This window comes from Manacus vitellinus, unplaced genomic scaffold (assembly GCF_001715985.3).
Source record: "Manacus vitellinus isolate BGI_N305 unplaced genomic scaffold, ASM171598v3 scaffold_41_pilon, whole genome shotgun sequence".
Lineage (NCBI taxonomy): Eukaryota > Metazoa > Chordata > Aves > Passeriformes > Pipridae > Manacus > Manacus vitellinus.
In genome coordinates this window covers 3,676,726-3,699,423 of record NW_021940545.1, presented here as the reverse complement: position 1 = coordinate 3,699,423, position 22,698 = coordinate 3,676,726, and the positions used below count along the sequence as shown (strand labels likewise).

Here is a 22,698-nt window from a genome sequence, read left to right as displayed (position 1 = left end):
CCCTTGCATAATAATGTTGGCCACAGATGGATAATTGAGCCTTGAATTAGTTACAGTGGGTAGTTTTGTTTGCTCCCAAAAATAGGTCTCTCTTGTCTAGTGAGAATTTGTCTGAAAGCTTCAGCTTTCAGCACTTTCATCTGTTCCCCAGTGTGATCCAACGGGTGTTCCAGGTGATCACTGAAATCTTGGCCTCCAGTCTGTGTTGAATGGATTCAGAGCCACTGCCTTTAGTGGTTGCTCTTATCTGGGCCCTCTGTAATCCACATTATACACTCATTGAGCCTGGATACAATCCTGGACACGCGTTTCCGTGGGAATCACACCATCCTGGGATCTGGGGTGCTGTTGCACTGGGCACAGGGGATGGGAAAGTTTGTGTGTTACAAATGCCATTTCCTTTAAACGTGTTTGTAAATTCTCCAGCGGACAAACTTTGGTGAGCGTTGGAAACAACAAAACTGACATCGAGGCGAGGGATCATTTAATTTCCTAAAACAGTCTCACACACACTGTGAACACACTGGGTGTATCCTCTTAGCAATAGAAGGGGATGGTGCTGTGTAGTGCCCGGATAAAAACGTGTTTGGTGATGGTGTTTTCAGTTTAAAATCCTGTGCAGCATTTGAATTGCACAGTGATGTGAGTCTGCTGGAGCACTGATGTGCTTGAGAGCAGAGCACTTCCTGCTCCCACCGCTTTTGATTAGGGCAAAATGATGGGTAATCAGCCTTTTGGAAAGATGCTCTTTTGGGAATTAGCACTTAAAGCTGTGACTGATTGTAAAGAGAGGAGAAAATGGCCAACCCTGTGTGTGGAAGGGGTGAAATGCAACACAGGCAAGCAAAGGGCAGAGTGAGGAGTGTTTGCATCACTTAAGGCACAGCTCCTCCTGTTAGCAGTGGGGGAGCAGTAAGTCCCTGAGGGGGCCATTCACAGCATCCACAGTAAAATAAGTCGGTGTAATTCCACATGTGGACATGTGCTCCAGTCCAGGTCGTTCTACTCTATTCCCTTGTTCACACAAGGTCTGATTTCATATCCTGGAAGGAAGAGTGCAAGCTAGTTGATTGTTTTGCTCTCTTCTTAGTCACCCTTCAGTCTATATAATTTTTATTGTACTGTGAGAGCCCTTGAGAGGGACTGGAACCCTCCTCCTTATTTCTGGAATAAAGATGTCCATGAGCAGATGTGTAGGGATATAGTGGTGTGTCCCTCAAAGAAACACCATGTACTAATGCAGCTGTTGAGTCCTCAACTTCGCTTGATAATGTTTCTTTAAAAATCCCAGGCCTGTTTACACATGGATAGGCACGGGGGAAAAAAAAGAAACCACATTAGCTCCCTGGTCGGAGCAAGCTGAATTGAGTTGAGGTCGCCTTAATTCTGAACCAGTGTGTAGATAATCCACTCCACCGGTTAATTAGGGTTTAATTTCCCTGGCTGTTCGCGTGTTGACACGCTGACAGGTTTTGAAAGGTGTTTCTCCCAGCAGCGCGTGTGTGCTCGGCGAGGGACGACGGGCATGTCCCCAACCTGCGGGCTCCCAACTTCGCCCAACTCCTCGGGCAGCATCCCCAAAGCCGCGGGCGCGAGGAGGAGACCCCGGGAGAAGGAGAAGGGTTGGGGGGGGTAGCGCTAGGGGGAAGTAGCGTTAGAGGGGGTAGCGTTAGGGTTGGTTTTTCTCCGGTTTTCCGGGGTGGCTGCGAGCGAGGAAGGCACGGAGGGGGATGAATTATGTAAAAGGCAGCGGCGAGGCTGCGCACGCGTGTGCTCTGTGTGTGTGTGTGTGTGTGTGTGTGTTGTGTCTGTGCGTGCAGGGAGTGTGCTGAAAGCGCTTGCCCAGCGACAAGGAACAGGCCACGACCGACATCCTCTCGCCACGGCAGCAGCAGCCAGCGCCACAAAGAGCTGGCGGGCTGGAGGGGGGGGGAGCTCGGCCATGCCGGAGCGGGCGCAGCATCCCCGGCGGGGCGGGCGGGGGGCTCGCGGAGCACGGGGTAAGGTCATGAGATGGTTGGGAAGGTGGGAAAACCCTCCCCCGCTCGCCGCCGCCCACCCAACCCAGCCCCCCTCGGCTGCCCGGAGCCGCCTGAATGACATGAGCGCCGCCGCTCGCTCCCGATGGCTCGCCACGGTTCAGTGCGCGGGCCGGGGGCAGCGCTGCCCCCGGCTCGGGGTCTGTCTGGGGGTCTGTCTGGCGTTGTCCCCCGCCGTGCCCCGCACGCCGCTCGCCAGCCCGTCCGCCCTGCCGCCTCCCGGGCAGATTAACCCCCGGAGTCCATGTTGGTCTCGTTGCTGCCTGCCTCCTTTCTGCTCGGGGACTCGAAAGCAGCAGCAGACAGCAGCAGCAGCAGCAGCGTGACATTCACATCATGTGCAGAGATGCTTCGCTCTCTTTTTACCTCCCGGCTGATTCCTTTCTTTTTTTTTTTTTTGTTTTTTTTTTAAACTTACTAATTTGAATTTTTTTTTATTTCCCTCCCCCTCGTTCTCTCCCCCCACCCCGCACGTGCCTTTCCCTCCCCTGCGGCGGAATTGCTAAAACAGCCTTTTCGATTGTCGCAAACGACCCGATGAGCAGATCCTTTTTGGCTGTTTGTTTTTTTTTTCTCTTTTCATTCTTCCTTTCTCTCTTTTTAGCTTTCATTCCCCTCACCCTCCTCCTTCCCCCGTCTCCCCCATCCCCAGGGGGACACTTATCCCTCCCATCACATCTGGGTCCAAGGAGGGGGGTCGGGCTGGGATGAACAGGGCAATGCGTCACAGGAGCAGCCGGAGCTGCTGCAGGAATATGGTGTATTTGTTTGCCCATGTGCTCCCTCGCTTTGAAAAGGGCTCGGAGCCCTCGCACGGATGCCACGGTTCCGCTCTGTTCCTCTCTGTGGTTGTGTATTTGCACGGATGGGGAGAGGCAGGGTTTGCTTTTCAGGCTCTGCTCCAGACTCTGTACAGGTGGCTTTTTATTTTTCATTATTTATTTTTCATTATTTATTTTTCATTGTTTATTTATTTATTTAATTCATTGCACACTCTGTGTTTATAGGCAGTGAGAATCTGCCGAATCCCCTAAAACGCTGCTTTTTCTTAGATTACTGGTGACTAGCATTATCCTGTCCATCGTGGAAATCACGATTCAGAAAAGGGAATATATTCCTGTTCCCTTGCTTCATTAAATCACGTGCATCTGCAGGAGAGCTCCTTCTGGAGCTGGTGGATTTAGGATGGGGTTTGTGATTTGGACTCAGTAGGACAGGAGGAAACTTCAAACCAGATCTTAGGGGTATATTTTACAGCAGTGCAGTAACTTTGGGTGCCAAACATGGGAAGCCCCCAGCTGCCCGTGCCACTGATAACCAGCTGGATGGAGCAAGTGAGAATGTGCCGGGTGGGGGCACAAGCCTGAAGCAGGTCCTCAGGACAAAGGACTGTGTGTGACTCTTGCACTGAGGGGGTCTGACTCTTCCCGGGATCAGCTGCAGCCCCTGACCCTCTCTAGTTTTAACTTGGAGCTGGACAGTGCTGCTGCATGGATAGAGCAAAGGGGAGAGAATGGCATGGAGATAGCAGGGGGAGGGTGTAGAATTGTTGCATTGCTGTTTTCTGAATGGTAAAGGGAGGCAGCAGTAAGGGATGAACAAAAGAAATCGATTTGATCCCAGCTTTGAAGATCACATCTTCCATGAACTTACAAAAGCTGATGCTGAGGAGCAGTGGGAGTGAGTGGGAAGATGCAGAGCTCCAGCTTTGTCTTCTGCTCCTGAGATGCACAATATCCCTGTCCGCCCCCACTCTGTCTGGGAGATGTTCTTTAATCTGTGATTTATTAAATCTGCTGCCACAAGACTGGAATGTGTTCAAGGGGACAATCCCTGTGCTGGGGATGAAGGCCAGGGGTCTCCCAGCCTTGCTGAAGTTATAGCAGGAGATGAGGAGTTGTTGGGCATTTCTTGAGGTCATCTGGGATCACACCTACATCCTCATCCAAAAATGAGCCTGGGTCTTTATCACTTGCTGTTCAGTGCTGTATAGCAATTTTCTCACCTTCTCTTGGAACAATGCACATGGATTGATGTGTGGCAGCAACGCTGAGTCCCCAAACCACTGAAAGATTTTGGTGTTAGCTTGGAAATAATGAGGATTAAAATAAACATGCTTGGATGTATTTTACGTTTTATTCTTTGAGTTGTCAAGTTTTCAAAACTTCCTTCACATCCAAGATGGCTTAACAGAGTCTTTGGTAATTAGATTTATTTTTTAAACAAGACTTTTGAGCTCTGTTCTGCCCCAAGTTCCAGGCTCAGAAATTTTGGAGGGCAGCATCAGATATTGCAATTCTTGCTGTTAAGGACAATGCTGACATTGAGGTGGGGAGGAGAGGGAACAAAGCCTGAATCTGTTCTTCCTTTGGAAGCTCAGCTGGGTGACTTGCAGGTAACCACACTGGGGCTGTGTGTGAACCACCCTCAGCTTCAGAGGGATGTGAAATTCCTGCTTCGTGCTATTTCCCCTTTATTGCCTCCCAGATTTCTTTGTATTACCCACTGTACCGTGTTTCATGTGGTCTGCCTTCCTTAGGAGCAAATGGAGTTATTAATTTGCCAGTGGTGGAGGGGTTCAGGGTGTGATTTATCACACGTGGTGGTTCTCTGCAGATTAACGACCCTTTCCAAATCGTGACTTGTGTTATCAGACAGCATTACTCAGATCAGTCTGGTTCTGGTTCCAAAAAAATTGTCCAGTTTTCTTGGCATTTTTGCAGTAACTCCAAGCAGGAAGGGAGCAGTGGAGAGGTTGTTTCCAGCCCAGCACAGTGGGAGTTTCTGTAGGAGATGAGCCCGTTTGTCCGTGGAGTCGATCGTCCGTCTCTCGTGGTAACCGGGCTCGGGTGATTCAGAGAGACACAATGACATGGTTAATAATGCAGCTGACCAGCCTCGCACTGCTGCATGTGGGCAGAAGGCAAATTCCTTCCTAATGCTTGCAGTGATTTGCTAATCCTCTGAGGCATAATAATTGCATTAATTTTATTTCATGAATATGTAAACATGCGATTGGATGTCACCGGAGGACACCGCTCTGGGAAACGTCAAAACACACCGAGAAAATCTTAAGCAAGGATGGACTTTCCTACCCAAAACCATGCAGAAGGCAGGCTATTTTTACCATTCTCTTCAAAGCAGTTGTCATGAAACACTCAGTTTCTCTACAGCCCTGCAGGTGTCATTGCTTTTTGATTTATTGCTTTCTCTCTTGTCTCTCTTGCTGGGAGATGTAATAGAAGCAGAGCATTCTGTTATTGCTTGTAGAGCAATGGCGAGCCCAGGGGATTGCTGAAGGATATATGGAGGTTTTCATTCTTGGATTATCAATTTGAAGCGAGTGTAGGTTGGTGATCAAAAGTTGTTACCATCTGCTTGCTGTTTGGGAGACTGCATAATGAGGTTCTGATTCTCCTCTTTTTGCACTGATGTCAGACTGTATTGCAGAAAAGTATCTTTGTAGGCGTCTAATTAACCCTCTTAGTGGCTGTTTCTGAGGAGAATTAACTCTTTTTGTGCTGCAGCCAGGCTTGAGGTGCCTCCTTGACCTTGTAGCCTTTCCTGCCCTTTTCAAGACTTTCTCAGTGCAGTTCTGTTTTATGCTCGGGGATCTCTTTTGGTCGTGTTTAGGAAAGTGTGTAGGCACAGGCTTGACTTTGTGTGCACAGCCCATAGTTCTCAGACACAGAGAGGTAAATATGTGCTTAAATATGTGCTGCTTTGCTGGTTTGGGAACACAGTGCTCAGCACTTTCAGAATTAAGCTTGATTTTGTAACACAAACTTGGGGCCTTGAAGAGCCTTCCATCAGGTGGATGCTACGGGCTGCAGGGAGACCTGAGCAGCTGCAGATTTACTCTTATAAAGCAGGTTCTTTTGAGGACTTGGAGGCCAATTAGCTTTCCAGATCAGGACTTTCTTGAGGAAGAAACCCTCTGAGAAGCTGGTGATCACAGTGTACGTGGAGCTGCTGCTTGTTTAGATGATCTGCCCTTGTTAAAAAACCTTTGGCAGCACAGTGATTACTTCTGGCTGAATTCTAATTCACATCCTGCAACTGGCAGGTTCCAATGGATTTGCTGTGTGTCCTCCTAATCTGAGTGTGTGTCCCTCCCTGAGAGAATGCTGAGCTGCTGTCCTGCAGTGTAGCTGTAGCCACTGGTGCTGTGACAGTGCTCTTCTGGAGGGTGGCTCCTGGCTGTTGGGGCACCCAAAATTTGGGGAAGAACTGTTGCAGGGTGCTTGTCTCAAGCCCAGGGCTGGCTGTGTAGCAGTGGCAGGCAGGGTGGTTGTTTCAGATCTGGTAGGATGGACAGACTTTCCTGTCAGTTCAGGGCTGCTTGAATGTCATTCCTGCAGAATTTACTTAACAGACTGGAACTAAGGCAGGTTTCTTGTTGAGTTCTCCGTGAGAGCATTGCACAGGGTCCTCAGGGTTCCTTTGTAGCTGTAAAAACACCAAGCTTCACTTGTGGAGTACAAGCTGTAGCATTTCCCAAAAGTGACTGCTTGGTGAAGTCTCTGTTCGTCAGCTGGTCCAGATCTTTACAGAAAATACTCTGTTGGAGGAGGAAGTGTGGCCTTTCTGTGTCTTGCCTTGTGTCCCAGGGTGACCAGGTGGCTTGTCTGTGCATTGCCAAGTGTTTGTCCTTTTTCACCACCTGAAGAAAAGCTCGTAGAATCACAGAGTGCTTTGGTTTGGAAGGGACCTTAAAGATCATCTCATTCCACCCCCTGACATGGGCAGGGACACCTTCCACTAGCCCAGGTTGCTCCAAGCCCCTTCCAGCCTGGCCTTGGACACTTCCAGGGATGGGGCAGCCACAGCTTCTCTGGGAAACCTGTGCCAGGGCCTCCCCACCCTCCCAGCAAGAATTCCTTCCATATATCCAACCTGAACTTGCTCTCTTTCAGTTTGCCTGTCCTATCACTACAATTCCAGGCAGAGTCCCTCTCCAGCTTCCTTGTAGACCCTTTCAGGCTCTGAAAGGCTGTGCTGCTCCAGACACCGAGGCTTTTCCTCCACGTCTGAACAGAGTTTGACCCTTTCCCGGCCCGTGGCATTTTTTCCTGCGGCTCCAACCCCAGGACAAGGTGGTTTTTCTTAGGCACAGCGAGGGCATAAACCAAGGAGACAGAATCAGCCCTTCTGTGCTTTCACATACTCCGTGCAGGGTTTCCCCTGGGAGCGAGGGGCTGCAGCTTAGGTGGGCTTGTTTGTGTTCTGTCCCTCACTTAAACTGTTGCACCCGCTGCAGGCCCCGCTGCAGGGGGGGATGTGAGGCCCTGAATGCTCTCTGGGCAATTAGGGCTCTAAAGCATTATTTATTACTATTATTTTTTTTTTTTTTTCAAAGTGGGTCAGGCCGTTTTGGCATCTCGGGCGCCGGTTCCTGGTTCAATTGGGAGGCCTCGGTCGCCATGGCAACTGCAGAAAGCGTTCGACATGGCTGTGCCTTGGGCTGGATTCAAACTCCAGGGAATGAGCAGGAGTTTGGAGGGGCTCGGGGCAGGGGCAGGAGAGGGGGATGGAGCTGCAGCTCCGCTGCTTTTTGGGCCCATCCTCGCCGCCCTAGATGTGAAAGGCTGAATTAACAGACTCTTGGCGTGTGGAGCCCCTCAGGGGAGAAATATTCAGCTTTTCCCAGTCATCCAGAGGAGGAATCAGACCCTCCTGCCTTTGGTTGGCTCTGCCACTGACCTCAGGGAGAGCCAGAGAAGGTGCCCTTGAAGTTATTTCCCCCCCTGTCCCTGCAAAGGTGATAATCCATACATCCCAAACACAGTCTGTGGGAATGGATTTAGTGTTTCAAAGCATGCCAGAGATGCTAAATGACTGGAAAACGAGCTTGAAAGCTGGAATCTGCCTGAGATTGTGCTTGGCAGGGCTGGCACCAAAATGTGTGGCTGTGATAATATGAACAAATATATACATGGCAGCTTTAAGGTAGTTAGTGTTGATTCTGCCCCTGTGTGGGTTACTCAGCTGTGACTGAAAAAGCCACCTGAGGAGCTTTGTAATACCACAAAAAGAGTAAAACTAGAACTTTCTAGGGCATTTCATCCGAGCTTCACATGCACGTGATGCAGCTGAACCCTGGTTTTGAATGATTTGCACTTTGAGTAGCATTAAAAATCTCACAACTGTGACCTGAAAGCCAATAGACCCTTGAGTGAATTTGACTTGGTCTTTATAGGGTTGCATGAAGCTCACATCCAAAGTGAAACTGGGGGTATGAACTCGCAGGAACCGAAAGTGAGAGGGAGGTCGTGCATGATAAGCTCAGGTTTTGTAGAGCTGTGGAAGCAAAATTAGTACATCTGTTCAGACTAGTCCAGTGATGTGTGAGTCAGGAACACTGGCTTCAAATTCTGGCTTTGTATTTTTGGGGACCTCTCACATAAAGCAGCTTGTGTTGCATCGAGGCTGCTGGGGGCAAGCAGGACCAATACAGCCTCAGAATGTAGAGTTTTTGACTAGAACTCTACATTGTGTGGAGTCTAGAAATGGCAATTCAGAACCATTTCCATCACTGGAACCATTGCTGATGAGCTTGAAGTTTTAGTACCACCAGTGTGGCTCTGGTGGGCTGTTAAAAAGTGGGTTTAGACAGGAGAAAGAGCACCAGCAGGACAGACAAGCTGAAACACCCACTTTAACTGGATCAGCTGCAAGTCTGTGAAGAAACCTGATACTTTATAAAATTTCAATAACTAAGAAATTCCTGATAGTTTAACTTTATGATATACCCAAACTGTTGCAGGGAATGCTGCTGGGAGAATGGTCCAGATCATCTTTTCTTTAGTCTTTTGTTTCAAAGGTGATTTGGAGGGCTTAAATCTTGAATATTGCCACAGTTGTGCTGTACATGTGTTTCTGTTTCTTGTCCAGGGAAAGGGAGGACACAGGACAAGGTGCTGTGACAATATATGACACTCATGAGCTGTGCCATTGCTAATTGTGAACTGTGAAGAACCGAGCTAAGGCTGGGATTACTCTGCCTGTCTTTGCATTTGAACAATCAGGTTTTTATTGTTCTCTAGCTGTATGACTCTAAGTAAAAGCAGGTAACAGAGCAGAGTCTGTAACTCAGTCCAGCTTCCTGCTCGTAGAACATTTTGCAAACCCAATTTCTGTCCGTTTTCTGTGTGAACTTCCACACTTCATGTCCTTGAAAGCATCTTCTCCGGGGTTTCTGTGGGGCTCCATCCTGCTGTTCTTGCCCCTTGCCAGCTACTGTGAAATCTGGTTCTGTCAATGTTTGCACAGGTTGTGTGCTTTCTGCAGATTGTTTAGGGCAAGTCTCATCACTTGTGGGTTTACACAAGCAGTGAGCAAATAGAGGATAATTTATGAGACCAGTTCATCCAGTGCTAAACCAAGCCAAGCCTGATAACTGCTGCAGGAGCGTGTTACATTGTCTGCTCCTATCTGTTGTGTAAAAAGGTTTTGGCATCTTCAGAGGTAAGGGGTGGATATGATTTTTATCTGGGAATTAATGAAACCTCAGGCACGTGTTCAGCTTTTTGAGATTTTCAGAAAGGAAACGATCCCTTTTAGGTACCTCACTGTGTATGAGTGTGAGAAGGAAGCTTCAGTTTGCTGTAGATAATTGGGCTTAAATTATAGCCCTTAAGAGTCTGGTTGTACCAACTTTTTAATTCAATCCCTTGCAGTTGTAATTCCCTCGTGCTTTCCCTGTTGCCTGCTTTTCTGTCACTCAGATGTGGCTCTGAGAGACAACAGGGTACCAAACCACTGAGCATGGCAGAGTTAGCACAGAATTCATCCTTGGATCAGCCCAGGTTCCACTGGCACCTGCAGGCTGCTGGAAAAGCCTCAGGGATGTTTGGACTGGTCAGAAATAGATATGGCTGCTGAAGGAAATGAGTGACGTGGGGGAAAATGGATGTAGCATGAAGAGTCTGGCAGGAAGAAGAGGCATCAAAAGAGAAGGACCAGTGAGGAAATCTGAGTTTTCCTGTTCTGTATTAATGGGTGTATTACTGACTTTCTGACTGAGGTGTTGGGGCATTTACTGAGGGTAGAGGAGGAGAATTTCCATTCTCCTAAACGTCTCATAATTTCTGTAAGACTCAAGAAGGTCTTACTTTTCCCATTATGAAAGGGGAACTTTGGGTTGTTTTTTTTTTTTAATCATGAAGTGTTTCACGTTGTAGCAAAACGTTCTCATGCCCAACTCTAACTGGTGTGGGAAAGGATGATTCTGTACAGGAACTCATGACTGCAGTGTCTGTCATCATGACCTCCCTCCCAGTGCCCCATCATTTTTGGGTTTTGATGACCTTTAACAGAGTGTGATCCCATTGTCATGCATCCTGTTGAGAACAGTGAAGAGAAAGTTAAGGAGGGACAGAGTGTTGAGAAAACAGACATCTCCCTCATTCTTGAGCGCAAGTTTAGGTTTTCTAAGCTCAGATCATCATCACTTGAAACTGCTGGAGCCCACAGGAGAATGAGTTCGTTGGTCTGTGGTCAGATGAACTGAAGAGTGGGTGGAGAAGGGCACTGCCAGGCTGTGGCAGTTCCTCTGCCCCTGGGAAATGATGACTGTCAGCAGCCCCAATTCGCTGGACGTGTTGCTCCAGGAAGCCAGATTTGTCTGCCCTGCTGGTGGGGAGATCTGTGGGCTCTGCACACCTCGGGGCAGGGGTGCAGCTGGTTTCACTTTGAGCTGGGGGTGGCTAACCCTGCTCTTTCTCCCTCCCTGCAGTACTGCCAGTAACTCCAACCGCAGCACTCCTGCCTGCTCCCCCATCCTGCGCAAACGCTCCCGCTCCCCGACGCCGCAGGACGCCCCGGGAGACGCCATGGTGGAGAAGGGCTCGGACCACTCCTCAGACAAATCCCCTTCCACGCCGGAGCAGGGTGTCCAGCGGAGCTGTTCCTCCCAGTCAGGCCGCAGTGGGGCCAAGAACTCCAAGGTGAGCAGCGAGCGAGCGGCTCCGGCCGAGGTGGGCACGTATCCCCGGTGCTGAGCTCCCAGCTGCAGGACACTGGCTCTGTCCTGTGCCTTCTGTTCCTCTGGATAACTCTCCTCCTCCTTCCCCCGTCGTATTTCTGGAAGTTCTCCTAACTGGGGTCAAGTTTTCCTAAGTAGGGTCAAGTCCTCCTCGCTGGGGTCAAACTTCAGCACAGCTCCATCATCCTCGCAGCGACCTGAGTCCAGGAGCTGCTGATGGCTGGTACTGCAGCTCCCTAACAGCTTCCAGAGCCTCACTTTCTATAGTCAAAGCCTTGATTCCTGGGAGGCTCTGTGAGAAAGACCTTGAAAATCAGCTGTTGAAATTACTTTCTGTCATCTGGATCGTCGAGTGCCATGGAAAAAATAAAGGTTCCCCTGTGCAGCCTGTGAAGGGCTTGTGCACTCTCAGTCCTGCCTGAGCCCTCTGAGGTGAGGCTCAGGTTGCACAGAATCAGTTTTCCAGTCCTCTGCCCATTCCTTCTGATCAGTGCAGTGTCAGGGCTGGCTTGGCCAGGGTAGGTGGTATTTTCCCTAGAAAGGTTTTGTGTCCTTGGACCATGTTAGAAGCAGCCTTGTCTTTGCTGTGTTGCAGAAGAGGGTCTCAGGTTTGGCAACTCTGGGTTTTCCTGTGAGCAGTGGGAGCTGGTGAAACACAGCCCTTGGGAGCCAAACATACCTTTGATTGTAACCCTGCTATCCAGGGATGTGTTTTAAGTCATCTGGTAGGAGCACTTGTGTTTTTCCAGCTTTCTGAAGTGAAATATTTCAGCCTGAATAACTTCACAGTTAGAACTCTGGCATAACTCTGGTGGCTTGTACAGAATGAGCTGTTAGATCTCTGCCTGACCTGTTGCTGGGCTGTGTCACACACGAGAAACCTTCATCTGCTGCCCTTTGTGGGCTCTCTCAGCACAGGAACGGGATTCAGTGGCCCACATTCCCTGGGCTGAGCTGATCTCTCCCCACTGAGGGGGAGTTGTGTGAGTTCAAAAGAGGGGGGAGAAGGGTTTTTTCAAGCTGAACCATTTGAGCTGTGAGGTTGCCCTCGGGGTCAGCCTGGCTTCCTGTGCACACAGTGACCTACAAACACCGCCGGGTGACACCCCCATGGGATGGGATGCCATGGGATGGGATGGAATGGCATGGCAGGCAGGCAGGATGCAGGGCATGCTGTGTTTGTGGCCACACTCAGGGCTGCTCTCAGGGAAGTGGTGTCCTTGCTAAGGGGGAGTTGCAGACATGAGTTGCACTGCCCTGGCCCACAAAGTGCTGTGGATTAAGGCCACAGGAGTGAGATTGTTACCAAAACAGTGACTGCTGAAGCTTAAATTTGATTCATGGTGCTTTCCACGAGAAAAGGGGGGGTATGCTGCTCTCTGTTGGGATTTGTGGGGTTTCCTTCTCTTGATTTGCCAGGTAATTTTTCTTCTTTCCCTAATTTCTCTCTTTTCATTCCTGCATGCTTTCTCTCCGATTAAGTCACACAAGCGCCTCTCCAAAGTAAGCCTTCTTTTTTCTCTCCTGTCCCCCACTGTAGAATTGTCCCATCACTCAGGTGCTGAGTGGTGACCCCAGTCACAGGCATTCTCCTGGTGCAGCTGTGAGAATGCCAGCAGAGCTCAGCCCCGTGCCTGTAGCTGGAAGCTGCTTTCACTTAAATCCCCGGCATCTCGTTAATATTTGCTCACACAGAGTGAGAACTGGCCTGTTCATCACGCTCCCTCAGTTACTTCCAGCTGCCTTCAGCCTTTTAGTTTTGCTTTCCCCCTCCCTAGAAGTGAGCAGCTGCCTTTGCCAGGGAGAAGTCCCCTGGATTTGGTAGGTTGAGCAGAACCATAATCCCTTCTCTTCCCTCTCTCCTCTTCCTTCATGACTTTCAGAAAAAAGAGTTGCTCTCCATAGCTTCTTCCCTGCTTTTTATGATGAACAGCAGTTTTGTGGCCAGTGGTCTCAGCTTTACTGCCCTTGCACGCTTCCCTGTGTGATGTAAATGTTAAAGATCAGTGATTTCAAGTGAACCCAGCTTTAACCTGTTAGAACAGACCTGTCCCAGATGAATTGTGAGAATTCATGGGCTCCTCTGGAAGGTGACAAGTAGAAGATCCCTCTGTGGGTGCTTGGATTGGAGATAAGATCATTTGAGGTTGGATCTCACACCTCTGTGCTGCCCTGAGAAGAGTGTGAAAATCAGATAGGCTGTTGGCACTTCCACATGTGTGCAGGGAAAGTTAAAAGCAGACTGGCCTGGATGGCTTCATGACCCACAAAATCCATGCCTTGGCCTTGGGGGTCATTCTAGGCAAGTCCTCAGGGAGCAGGGCTGGCTCTTCCCTTGGTGGTGATCCTTGTAACCAGCCTGGCCTTGCACGAATCCTGGTGTCTCCTGGAAGCTTCTTTATGTCTCTTTTTTTTTAGACAGGCTGTCTTGTGCTTGGTAACTGTAGCTTGGATAACTGCAGAGGAGTGGGACTGATGTCTGTGTTGAGGTTTGTTAGGAGTGGGAAGAACAGTGGTGGAGAGCAATGTGTGTGTAAATTGTCTGTGATGTGCTTGCAGCCACCCCTTGCTTTTCTGGGAGAACAAAACCCACCCGCTGGGAGACAATTAGAGAAACAAGAGGGAAGTGGAGCCCAGGTTGGTCCCAGTGTGAGGAAGGTGATGCTCAGAGGGAAGGGGATCCTGGGCATGACCCCCACCAGCCTGTCAGAGCCTCCTGCCCTGCTCACACACACACACAGAGGATATTCTGAGCTGGAAGGGACCCACAGGGATGATCAAGCCCAGTCTCTGTGCAGCCTAACCCAGTGTGCAGGCTGGATCCCTGTTCTCTGCTCTTTCTTTGGCACAGATGAGGAATTCCAGATATAACAAACCCCCTGATTCTCCCCACTTAGATGACGGTGGTTTTTCAAGACAGGGAGAGCTCAGGAGCAGGGAAGGACAGAGATTTTAAACTCTCCTTCCTCAGCCTCCTCTCCTCCCCCAGCCATCTCCTGCAGGAGGAATCGATTTTCCAACCTGTCTGGCTAATGAAATGGAACAGCTTGAGCCCATGAGTTTGACGCTGTGTTTATACAGTTGCTGACAGATCTGCTTGAGTCCCTTGCCCTCTTCTGTCCGTGTGTCCTGTCGTGCTGCAGCGCTGCCATCAGAGGGAGCGCTTCACCAGGAGTTTTTAAGCACTGGATTCCATCCTGAGGCGATCCCTCCTGGACCTGCTTTTCCTCTCTGTCCCCCGGTGTGGCAAGGACCAAACCACCCCTAGGTCTGTGTCAGCCTCAGGCTTTCACTGGCAGTGCTGCTTCTTCTGGAACAGCTTTCCAAACTCAGGAAAACCCATCCTTTTTTGCCAGTAGCCAACAACAAAATATGTATTTTTAACTCTTTTGCTCTTGCCCAAGGATAAAAGTGGTTTCCTCTCCGTTGCAAGTCCTTCAAATTGTTCCCAATGCCCACAGCTAATGAGGAATGCTGAGGATTAATACCAGGTTAGGGGAAAACTTGAATTTTTGAGGTGGGCCCTGGGCACTGTAGAACAGTTTAGGTCAGAAGAGATCTGGGAAGGTCTCTCTCAAAGCAGGGCTGATGTGGTAAGATAAGCTCAGTCTAAAGTCTTGGCCAGCTACGTTTTGCAGACCTCCAGGGCTGGAGATCCCCCAGCCCTTGCTCCAGTGCTTAACCACTCTTGTGAACAGGCTTTTTCCTTCTACCCAAATAGAATTTCCCTTTACTGCAGCTTATGACTGTTGCACCTTGTCCTTTCAGTGTGTGATGATAGGAAGAGTTGGGCTGTGTCTTCTCATTCACCCTCCCACTGGGTGGTATAATCCCCCCTTAGGTCGTAGCTCATGAAATTCTGGTCATTTTGGGCTGGGGTGAGGGTTTGGGGAATAAATTTAATTAATTTCTATGAGTTATTTGCCCACAGGTATTTAGAGGTGGGTAGCAGAGATTTTGGAAGTGCACAGATCAGGAGAAAGGGCTCTGGAATATATTCCATGCTCTGGAACATATTCCTCGTTCTGTGCCTCTGTCCCCAGCAGAAGGGATTTAGGGATTCTCCTGGAGCCCTGTGGCATGTCAGGCACTTGGCACAAGCTTTCTGTTCCTCTGGGAGCAGCAGTGTGTGAGAGTGAGCTGTGATCCTGCTCCCAGTGCTGCTGGAAGGTGGGAGCTTCCTTTGGATCAGGCTATCAGGGTGAACTTTGTCTGTGTGCCCCTGTGCTTCCCATCTGCACTGTGTAAAGCTGGGATCCTCCACAGCACTGTGTCAGATATGGGGTTATTAACCCACAGAGATTTAGAGGCAGCACTGCATTAATTGAAGGCTTAGGGAAAATACTCCAGTTTTCGTGTCGCTCAAGTTCTCCAAAGCTCTTCCTCTGCTCTCTGCTCCTGTAGCATCATCTCTGCAAACCAGTCCCATCTTCTCCATGTCTGTGTGCACCTCCATTCCTCTGTTACTTATTTGTTTTCTCTTTTCAGTTCTAATGCTTATGGTTTCTTTTTCCAGTATGACAGACTTAACCTGCTCAAAGTAAGAAACATGTTCTTCCTTTTTCTTTTTTTTTCTCCTCCATTTTACTGTCTCTTGGTTTTCAGTTCACATCCCCCTATATTCTGTTACTGAGTATAAAACAAAAGGGTAAATAAGATACAAGAGAGATTTAAAGGCTTGGTCTCTCTTCTCTTTGAACTTTTTGTAGTCTGTTAGAACATTTGGTGGAGGCAAAAGATGAGGCTTGGGTGCCAGTATAATTATGGATTTCAGTGTATTTACTGATGCCAGTATGGTTTTTTTGGGGGTGGAAGAGCTTAAAAAAGGAGAACCTGCAGGGCTCCTTTAGAGAGGAGCTCCTTAATTTGGGGAAATTCATATGTGGTGGTGGTGGGAAATAGCTGCTGCAATTAATGCAGCAGAGGGGAGTGAAATCCTGTTGTGCTGTGCTGCCACCACAGCGTGTGCACCCTGATTTAGAAGGCACAGTGACAGCAGTGCCTCTGCCTCGAGTGTGCCAATTATAGCTTGATTATGAGCTGCTTTTCCCCAGGAATTTTCTGAGTTACTCCTTTTGCTCATTAAAGGCAGACAGATGGCAAAACAAACCTGCAGGAAAACCACTCCATCTTAGGCCCTGTGCTCCCGAGGACAAGGTGCTGTGTGCATGCTTTGGGTTAATTACCCTGGTTCTTTTTTTAGCCTAGACTGAGTTGCATAAGGCCTTTTTCCACGTCCTGCTTGCAGGGAGGGATGACTTCAAGCAGATCCTTCATGAATGGAGGGTATGGAAAAGTGTAGGAAGCAAGAGGAAATTCCTTGGGTAGCTGATGAGCTGTACTCTGTTCAGTCCTGCAGTTCATATCCTTTCCCTGGGATTTGGGGAAAGGGGGGTTCCTCTTTTTAACATCAAACTGCTGTATTTTAGCCTGTGACATGAACTGTGTAACTGTGGGGTTTTGAGATCAGTGAGGCAAACTGGGAGGTGCACCCAAGGTTTTAAAATACCCTTCAGAAACGTCTCCATGAACGAAATCCAAGACACCAGTAAGGTTGTGTTTGCTGGAATGGCATGGAAGGGGCAGAGGGAACTGAGAGCAGGGAGAAAACAGTGTGTCTTCACAGAAATCTTGGGTCCAGTCTGCTCTCATTAACACTTTGAATGTACTTTTTTATGGTAAAACATCCTGTGTGTCCTCTGTGGGCCACCCCAGTGCAGGTGGTTTCTGTGTTGCTGTGAGCTTGAGCTTCACTCTTGAGTGAAACTCTCTGTTACAAGGCAGAGAACAGTTTTGTGCTTGCCTTCATATCCCTGGCTGGGTATAAAGAGTGAAAAATACTGCCAAGGTCAGAAGCAAGGTGGCTTCAAGGAGAGGAAATGCAGTGGGGTGTTGCTGCTGTCCTTGTCTGTTTTCCTGGGCTCCCCCAAGGAATGTGGACATGGCTGGGAGAGGGGACAGCTCAGCTTTGTGCCTCTGAGACGTGTTCCTGGCAGGACACTGTAGCTGAGCACCCTCAGTGCTCAAAGGCTGCAGTGCCCTGAGGTGTTTCCACCCAAAAATGGGGGATGCCTGCATGTCCTGTCAGCTCTGCTCAGTGTCATTGGAAAGCCACCCTGACTGGAGTGGGAGTGGGAAGCTTGTTCCTTCCTCTTCTCCCTGTGCAGGTGGATCTCACCTCCAGCTGAAAGTGGCTGAGTGTGACTTTCCAAGCTGAGCTCTTCCATGTGCTCCAGTGTGACATGTGGCCTGTCCTCTCCAACCACCCCAAATGCCACAATAAGGACAAAAAGATTTTTAAAAAAATCACATGTGCAGATGATGCAAAACACTGTGCACTGAAATTTTGAGAAGAAAAAAAAAATCCCAGCCTTTTTTTTTTTCCCCCTTGCTTAGCTTTTGTAGTGATTTCCTTCAGCACTTCCCCTGGCTCCGTGTGTGTGTGTGTGTGTGTCTCCCTTTTAAAATGCTGTTGAAAAAATTTGCCTGGTGGCTTTTTGTGAGTCCCTGCCTCTAGTAGTGCTTTGAGGGTTTATTTGCAGGGGCTGTTCAGCAATGTGATTTTTGCCACCCAGCCAGCAAATGCAGAAGAGTGAAGCCCCTAAAGACACGGCTGGCAGTGATGATGATGATGATGGTGATGGTGATGGTGATGAGCTCCTCTGTTGTAGCAGGTGCTGCTGGTCTGCAGAACAGATGCCAGCCTGTGTGTCTGTGTGTGTGCATGTGGACATGCACACCTTAGCCTGAACTGTTCCCTGTCCTGGAATCATGCTTCTGGATTTGTTCTTTGCTCCTGTAACTGGAAATAATTGTGTTCAGACTACACTGTGGAATCCATTGAAATCTTTTGTTTAATCCCACTCTCACTCCACTAATTGCACAAACCAGATTGGACCTGCTTTCTCTGTCCCTCTTTCTTTTTGATCCTGAGATCTCTGTGCTGACTAATGCTTCTCTTTTATTTTGTCCTTACAGAAAAGCCAGAGTTGGTATAATGTAAGTACTCCAGTTTCTCTTGTCCCTGGGTGGATGTGGGCTGGGGGCCTGGGCGGGGGGAAGGTGCAAAGGGGCTTTGCAGTGGCACTGGGGCACTCTGACCCTTCCCAAACGGAGATGGAAATGGCTCAGCACTGGCAAAGGAGCACTGGCATCCTGAGGGAAAGGATGCCAGAGATAGAGAGCGAGAGCTTTGTCTTTTCAGCCCCTGTCCTGGTGATCCCCACACCCTGTGCCTCTGGTTCCTCACAGGGTGGGTCGTGACGAGGTGACAAACAAGAGCTGCCACCCTGCAAGCCCTTTGCATCTCTCAGGGTGGTGTGGGGGCGAGAGAGGAGTTATTTTTCTGGTGACCCCATAGAAACACAAACCATCCCTTGCTTCTGCCCTGGCCCTGTTGTGGTGCTGCCAGCACGAGTGTCGTGGTGCAGAGCTGGTGCCACCCTTTGCACAGTTGGAACCCCTCCCTGGAGTGCTCTCAAGTAGCCAGTGGGCAAATGCAGCAGCTGTTAATGTTCAGCAGCAGTTCCTCCTGCAGCCTGGGACATCAGAACCTGGGATTTTGGCTGGTCAGATGTGGCAGAGGTGTGAGAGGCAGAGTTAGGTGCTTGTGGGATATAATCAGGGGTGGTAGCACGGACAGGAGGAGAAGTGATCTCAGGAGCAGATGAGGCAGTGGCTTTAGGAATAAAATACAGACCATGGGAGACCAAACTAGTGGAGAAGTGGCAGGTAAAGGACCGTGGATGCAGATGCACCAGCCTGAGCAGGCTGCTGCCAAAATGTGAACCTGTCACCAAGCTGAAGGTGACTTGTGCTATTACTGCTTCTACCTGTAGCTGCTGAGCTCCATTCCCTGTGCATGATGCTTTGCTGTGCTCTGCTTCTGTGGGTCTCCTGTGTTTTCATGTCCTCTCTATCTTATCTTTCTGTTCTCTTGTTTTTCCTCCATATATTTTCAGCATGAGAGACAGTACATCCGGAGAGTAAGCACTGGCTGCATTTTTTGTGGTTTTCCTCCCCCCCTCCCCATTATTTTCCTTTAGAAAACAAACCAAAAACCAAATCCATGTTCTAGTTAGCAGAGTCATTCTGGCCAGATAAAAGCAGCAGTGTGAAAATATGGATGGGCCACAAACTCCAGGAAGCCAGTCAGTCCTACTTGGAATTATTACTACCATCAAAAATGTGCTAATGTGTGGTCTCCTTTCTTTGCCAGCTCCTTCCAGGCAGCATTTTTCTGGCATTTGGACCCTTCTGATTCTTCCATTCCTTTCCCCTCTGAGAGCAGCTCTGGAAGTGAATCAGTGGAGGCTGCCTCTTCATGAAGCCTTACAGTTTCCCTTACTCACTTTCATTTTACATAAATTCCACTGTGCTCAAACACCCTCCACATTGTTCTTTGTGCCAGCTCAGCAGCCCTGGGTGCCAGGCACTGTGCAGACAAACCAAAAAATAGCCCTTGCCTCAAAGAGTCCTCAAAGATCCCCAGAGCATCACCAGTTTTCTAAGATGACTTTGGTTTCTGCTGCTTTTAACTGGTCTTTTTGTTCTTGTAGCACTGCATCCCTCTTTGCCAGTTGGGACCCTCCCTTTTCCCTCTCCTGGATTCCTTTTTCTCTATTTTTTTCCTTAAAATGCCACTTGTTCTTTTGCCTTATGTGTTCTCCTTTTGATCCTACCAGTGCTTTTTGGGGATTGACATCCCTGCCAGGTTGAGAAGTGGGAGAAAAGGTCATGGATTGGTTTGCAGACCTGCCCTCTCTGGGTCTGGGTGTGCTTTCTGTGCTTGGCTTTCCAAAGGACAAAATGCAAACTGGTCCTGATGCACTGTGAGATTTAGAAGAGAACCCCAGCTGGAGAATAAATCTAAATATACTCAACCTTGTGGGGTTTGCTTTGTGTTCATGTCCTCGTGGTGGAAGAGCAGAATGTCCCTGAGGTGTTTGTCATGCCTTCATTGAGGAATTGTGGACAAGGAGACTCTGGTTTACAAGAATTGTGATTCTTATGGAGCAAAACTCTGTTGCTCAGCTGTGGTTTAGGCTTTGGAACTTGTGTGTCTGCATGGTGAATTATTGGCAATTGATTTTTTTTTTTTAATTTTAAAAGTTGTTTTTAAATTAATTTTAAAAAATTAGAACAGACCTCACCCCCGAACTTACTCGGTGATTTTGTGTATTGAAACAGAGGTGTGACTTTTGCACACCTGCTGCTCTTGGAGAGGTGGGAAACTTGTGTTTCACTTCCCTGGTGACATGAAACAGGAGTTGCTCTGTGTGGGGGGGATGTCAGGAGCTCCACAATTGGTGGGAGGAATTTGTCACCCAGCAGATGTCATTAAAATTAGAGCCAAACTGGAGATATTTTGCTGCCAAGGCTAAAAGCTCTCCTTCATTCTCCTCCTTCTCTCTGGGCTTTGGGCAGAGGGCCCCATTTCTGAGCATGGGGAGCTCTCAGATCCTGTGTCCTGATGTCAGAGCACAGCTGACACACTGGCAAGTCTGCTGTGGTTTTTTCTGCCTATTTCTGTCTCAGTTGGACTGTCAGTCCTTCTGCTTCCCTGTTCCTAAATTAGGGAGGGTGTCTCTGGTTTTCTGCAGCGTTTCTGCTGCTCTGAAGCAAGGCTTGCTTCTTAAATTGCCTCCTGTAGCACCAGGCATCAGGAGAATCTAGACTATGCTCTGGAAAAGACAGTAAGATGATCTTGAAAAGTTAGAGGAAACAGTTGACAGCAGGGGAGAGGTGAGATTTACATCTGTCCACGAGGTTTTCACTTTATTATTGGGATCCCAAGGTCTGCCCTACTCTGTACTCCCTTCCTTTGCTTTTGTCTATCACATGCTTGATTATTTTTCTTCTGACAGCTTCTCCCTATAACTGACCTGAACACTGAAAAGACACTGATTGTCCATGTCAAGTGTTCTTAAATACCACTACAAACATTTGCTGTCCCTGTAAGTCTGAACAGATCAGTGGGAGCCCAGTTGTTCCTATTTGTCCTTGGGAGAGCAAAGTCTGCCCTGGGGATGGCACGGAGTGGGACAGGAGTGCCCCTGGAGCTCTGCAAACAAATGCTCTGCACACAGGGCAGCTCTGAGCCTCAAAAACACACCCAGGCAGAGGAGAGAGCCCAAGGCTTTCCTCTGGGAAAGCTGCAGTGACAGCCTGTGCAACAGGAGTTGGGGGCTGGCTGAGGATCTGTGGTGAAATGTGATGCTGCAAAGGGCCTTTGTGGAGACCTTTGGGCAGCCCTTGAGCTTCTGAAGAAAAACCTCAAGCCATCACAAGACTCAACACCACAAGGACTCAGCCCTGTGCTGTCTCTTCTTCTTGGAGACTTCGGAGATACCCAGAGGGGAGGGGAGACTGAGCTGTTGAAAAGAGTCAAATGTTCCCTATGAAGACAAAGAGAAATTATGCATCATTTTAGGGAAAACATCAGAAACACCTTTCCTGTGAGTGGCAGCCTCAGCAACAGCAACCACGTGAACAGGGTTGACTGCAGAAATCCAGGCCTGTGAGTGAGCAAGGTGTGGAACAGCCTTTTTTCTCTCTATATCAGCACAGCCATCTTTTAAGTTCCATAACCATGTTATCAAATCCTCTCTGGAGCAATGTTAACTCACTGTCTCTCAGGTGTTTTTCATCCTGTCAGATTTTCCTTGGCTCTTTAGGTGTATGGAGTGCCAGCCTGGCTCAGTTGGGTTGTAGAGCCACTAAATTAGAAGTGAACTTCTGGTGCAAGCTGGTGTGATTATGAAATCCAATTTTCCACCCCAGATGGCCAGTGACTGCTTTGCAGCATCTTCCCCTGCTCTCCATTCACTTTTAAAAGGAGAAAAAGAAAAAAAAGAAGAAAAATCTGAACAACCAGACTGGCTTTGGAAGAAATGCTGTGGGACAGGTGGCCAGTTTCTTTGCTGTCAGTGGGGTCAAAACTCTCCCACACAAGCAGGGAATGTATTCTGTTCTTTTCCAGCAGTTTTCCAGAAGCAATGTAAATCTTCCCTAAAGGCTTAAGAGCAGGTCCATCAGCCATGCAAGTTGGATAAAGGTTTTCCTCCCCCCTTTCCCCTCTGCCTCTTGCCATCTCTGCTCACCCGTTTTCTGTGACACGTGCTGTACAATTCCACACACCTCTCAGTTCTTGTGTTGTCCAACTTCCCTGCCCTTCAGGTCATGCTTTGGGCTTCCTGGGGAGGATTTGTTTGTGTATAAGAGGGAGATGTCACCGTGGGCAGTCACCTTCTCTGCCCATTTCCCCCCAGCCCTGGCAGTGCCGTCCTGTCCCGTCTCCCTCTGTTTGCAGTAGAGTTAATGTTTGCTGCCTCCACCTCCAGGTCAGCTCTTCCCATCACTGGTGTCCTTCATCTCTGCACAGGCAGGTGGGTGGGGGTGTGGACAGAACCATCCTGGTGGGGTTTTTCCATAGGTGAATCCCATATGCAGTTTCCAGCAAAGAGGGCCGTTCAGTAAAGCAATGCAGATGCCTGTGATCCCAATCCTTAGTCCTTCCCAGGCTACAGAATGGTTTGGTTTCTTATTGTTCCCTCATCCTGGGATGCATATGGATCTACTGGTTCCTTTTAACAGGGCTAAATGGAGAGACCTGTGTGCTGTCTGGGAGCAGCAGTGATTTTGGGGAGCAGCTGAGCAGGCAGAGGGTCAATG

At 48.9% G+C, this 22,698-nt stretch overlaps 1 protein-coding gene across 1 annotated transcript in view; it reads left to right on the top strand.

Moving 5' to 3' along the window:
- GRAMD1B (GRAM domain containing 1B) overlaps window positions 1-22,698 on the top strand; it is a 91,143-nt gene that overhangs the window by 45,833 nt on the left and 22,612 nt on the right. The window contains exons 3-4 of the mRNA XM_029962058.1: window positions 10,777-10,987; window positions 18,004-18,024. Of these exons, the coding sequence (XP_029817918.1) occupies window positions 10,777-10,987; window positions 18,004-18,024 (232 nt within the window). The remainder of the gene's footprint in view (window positions 1-10,776; window positions 10,988-18,003; window positions 18,025-22,698) is intronic.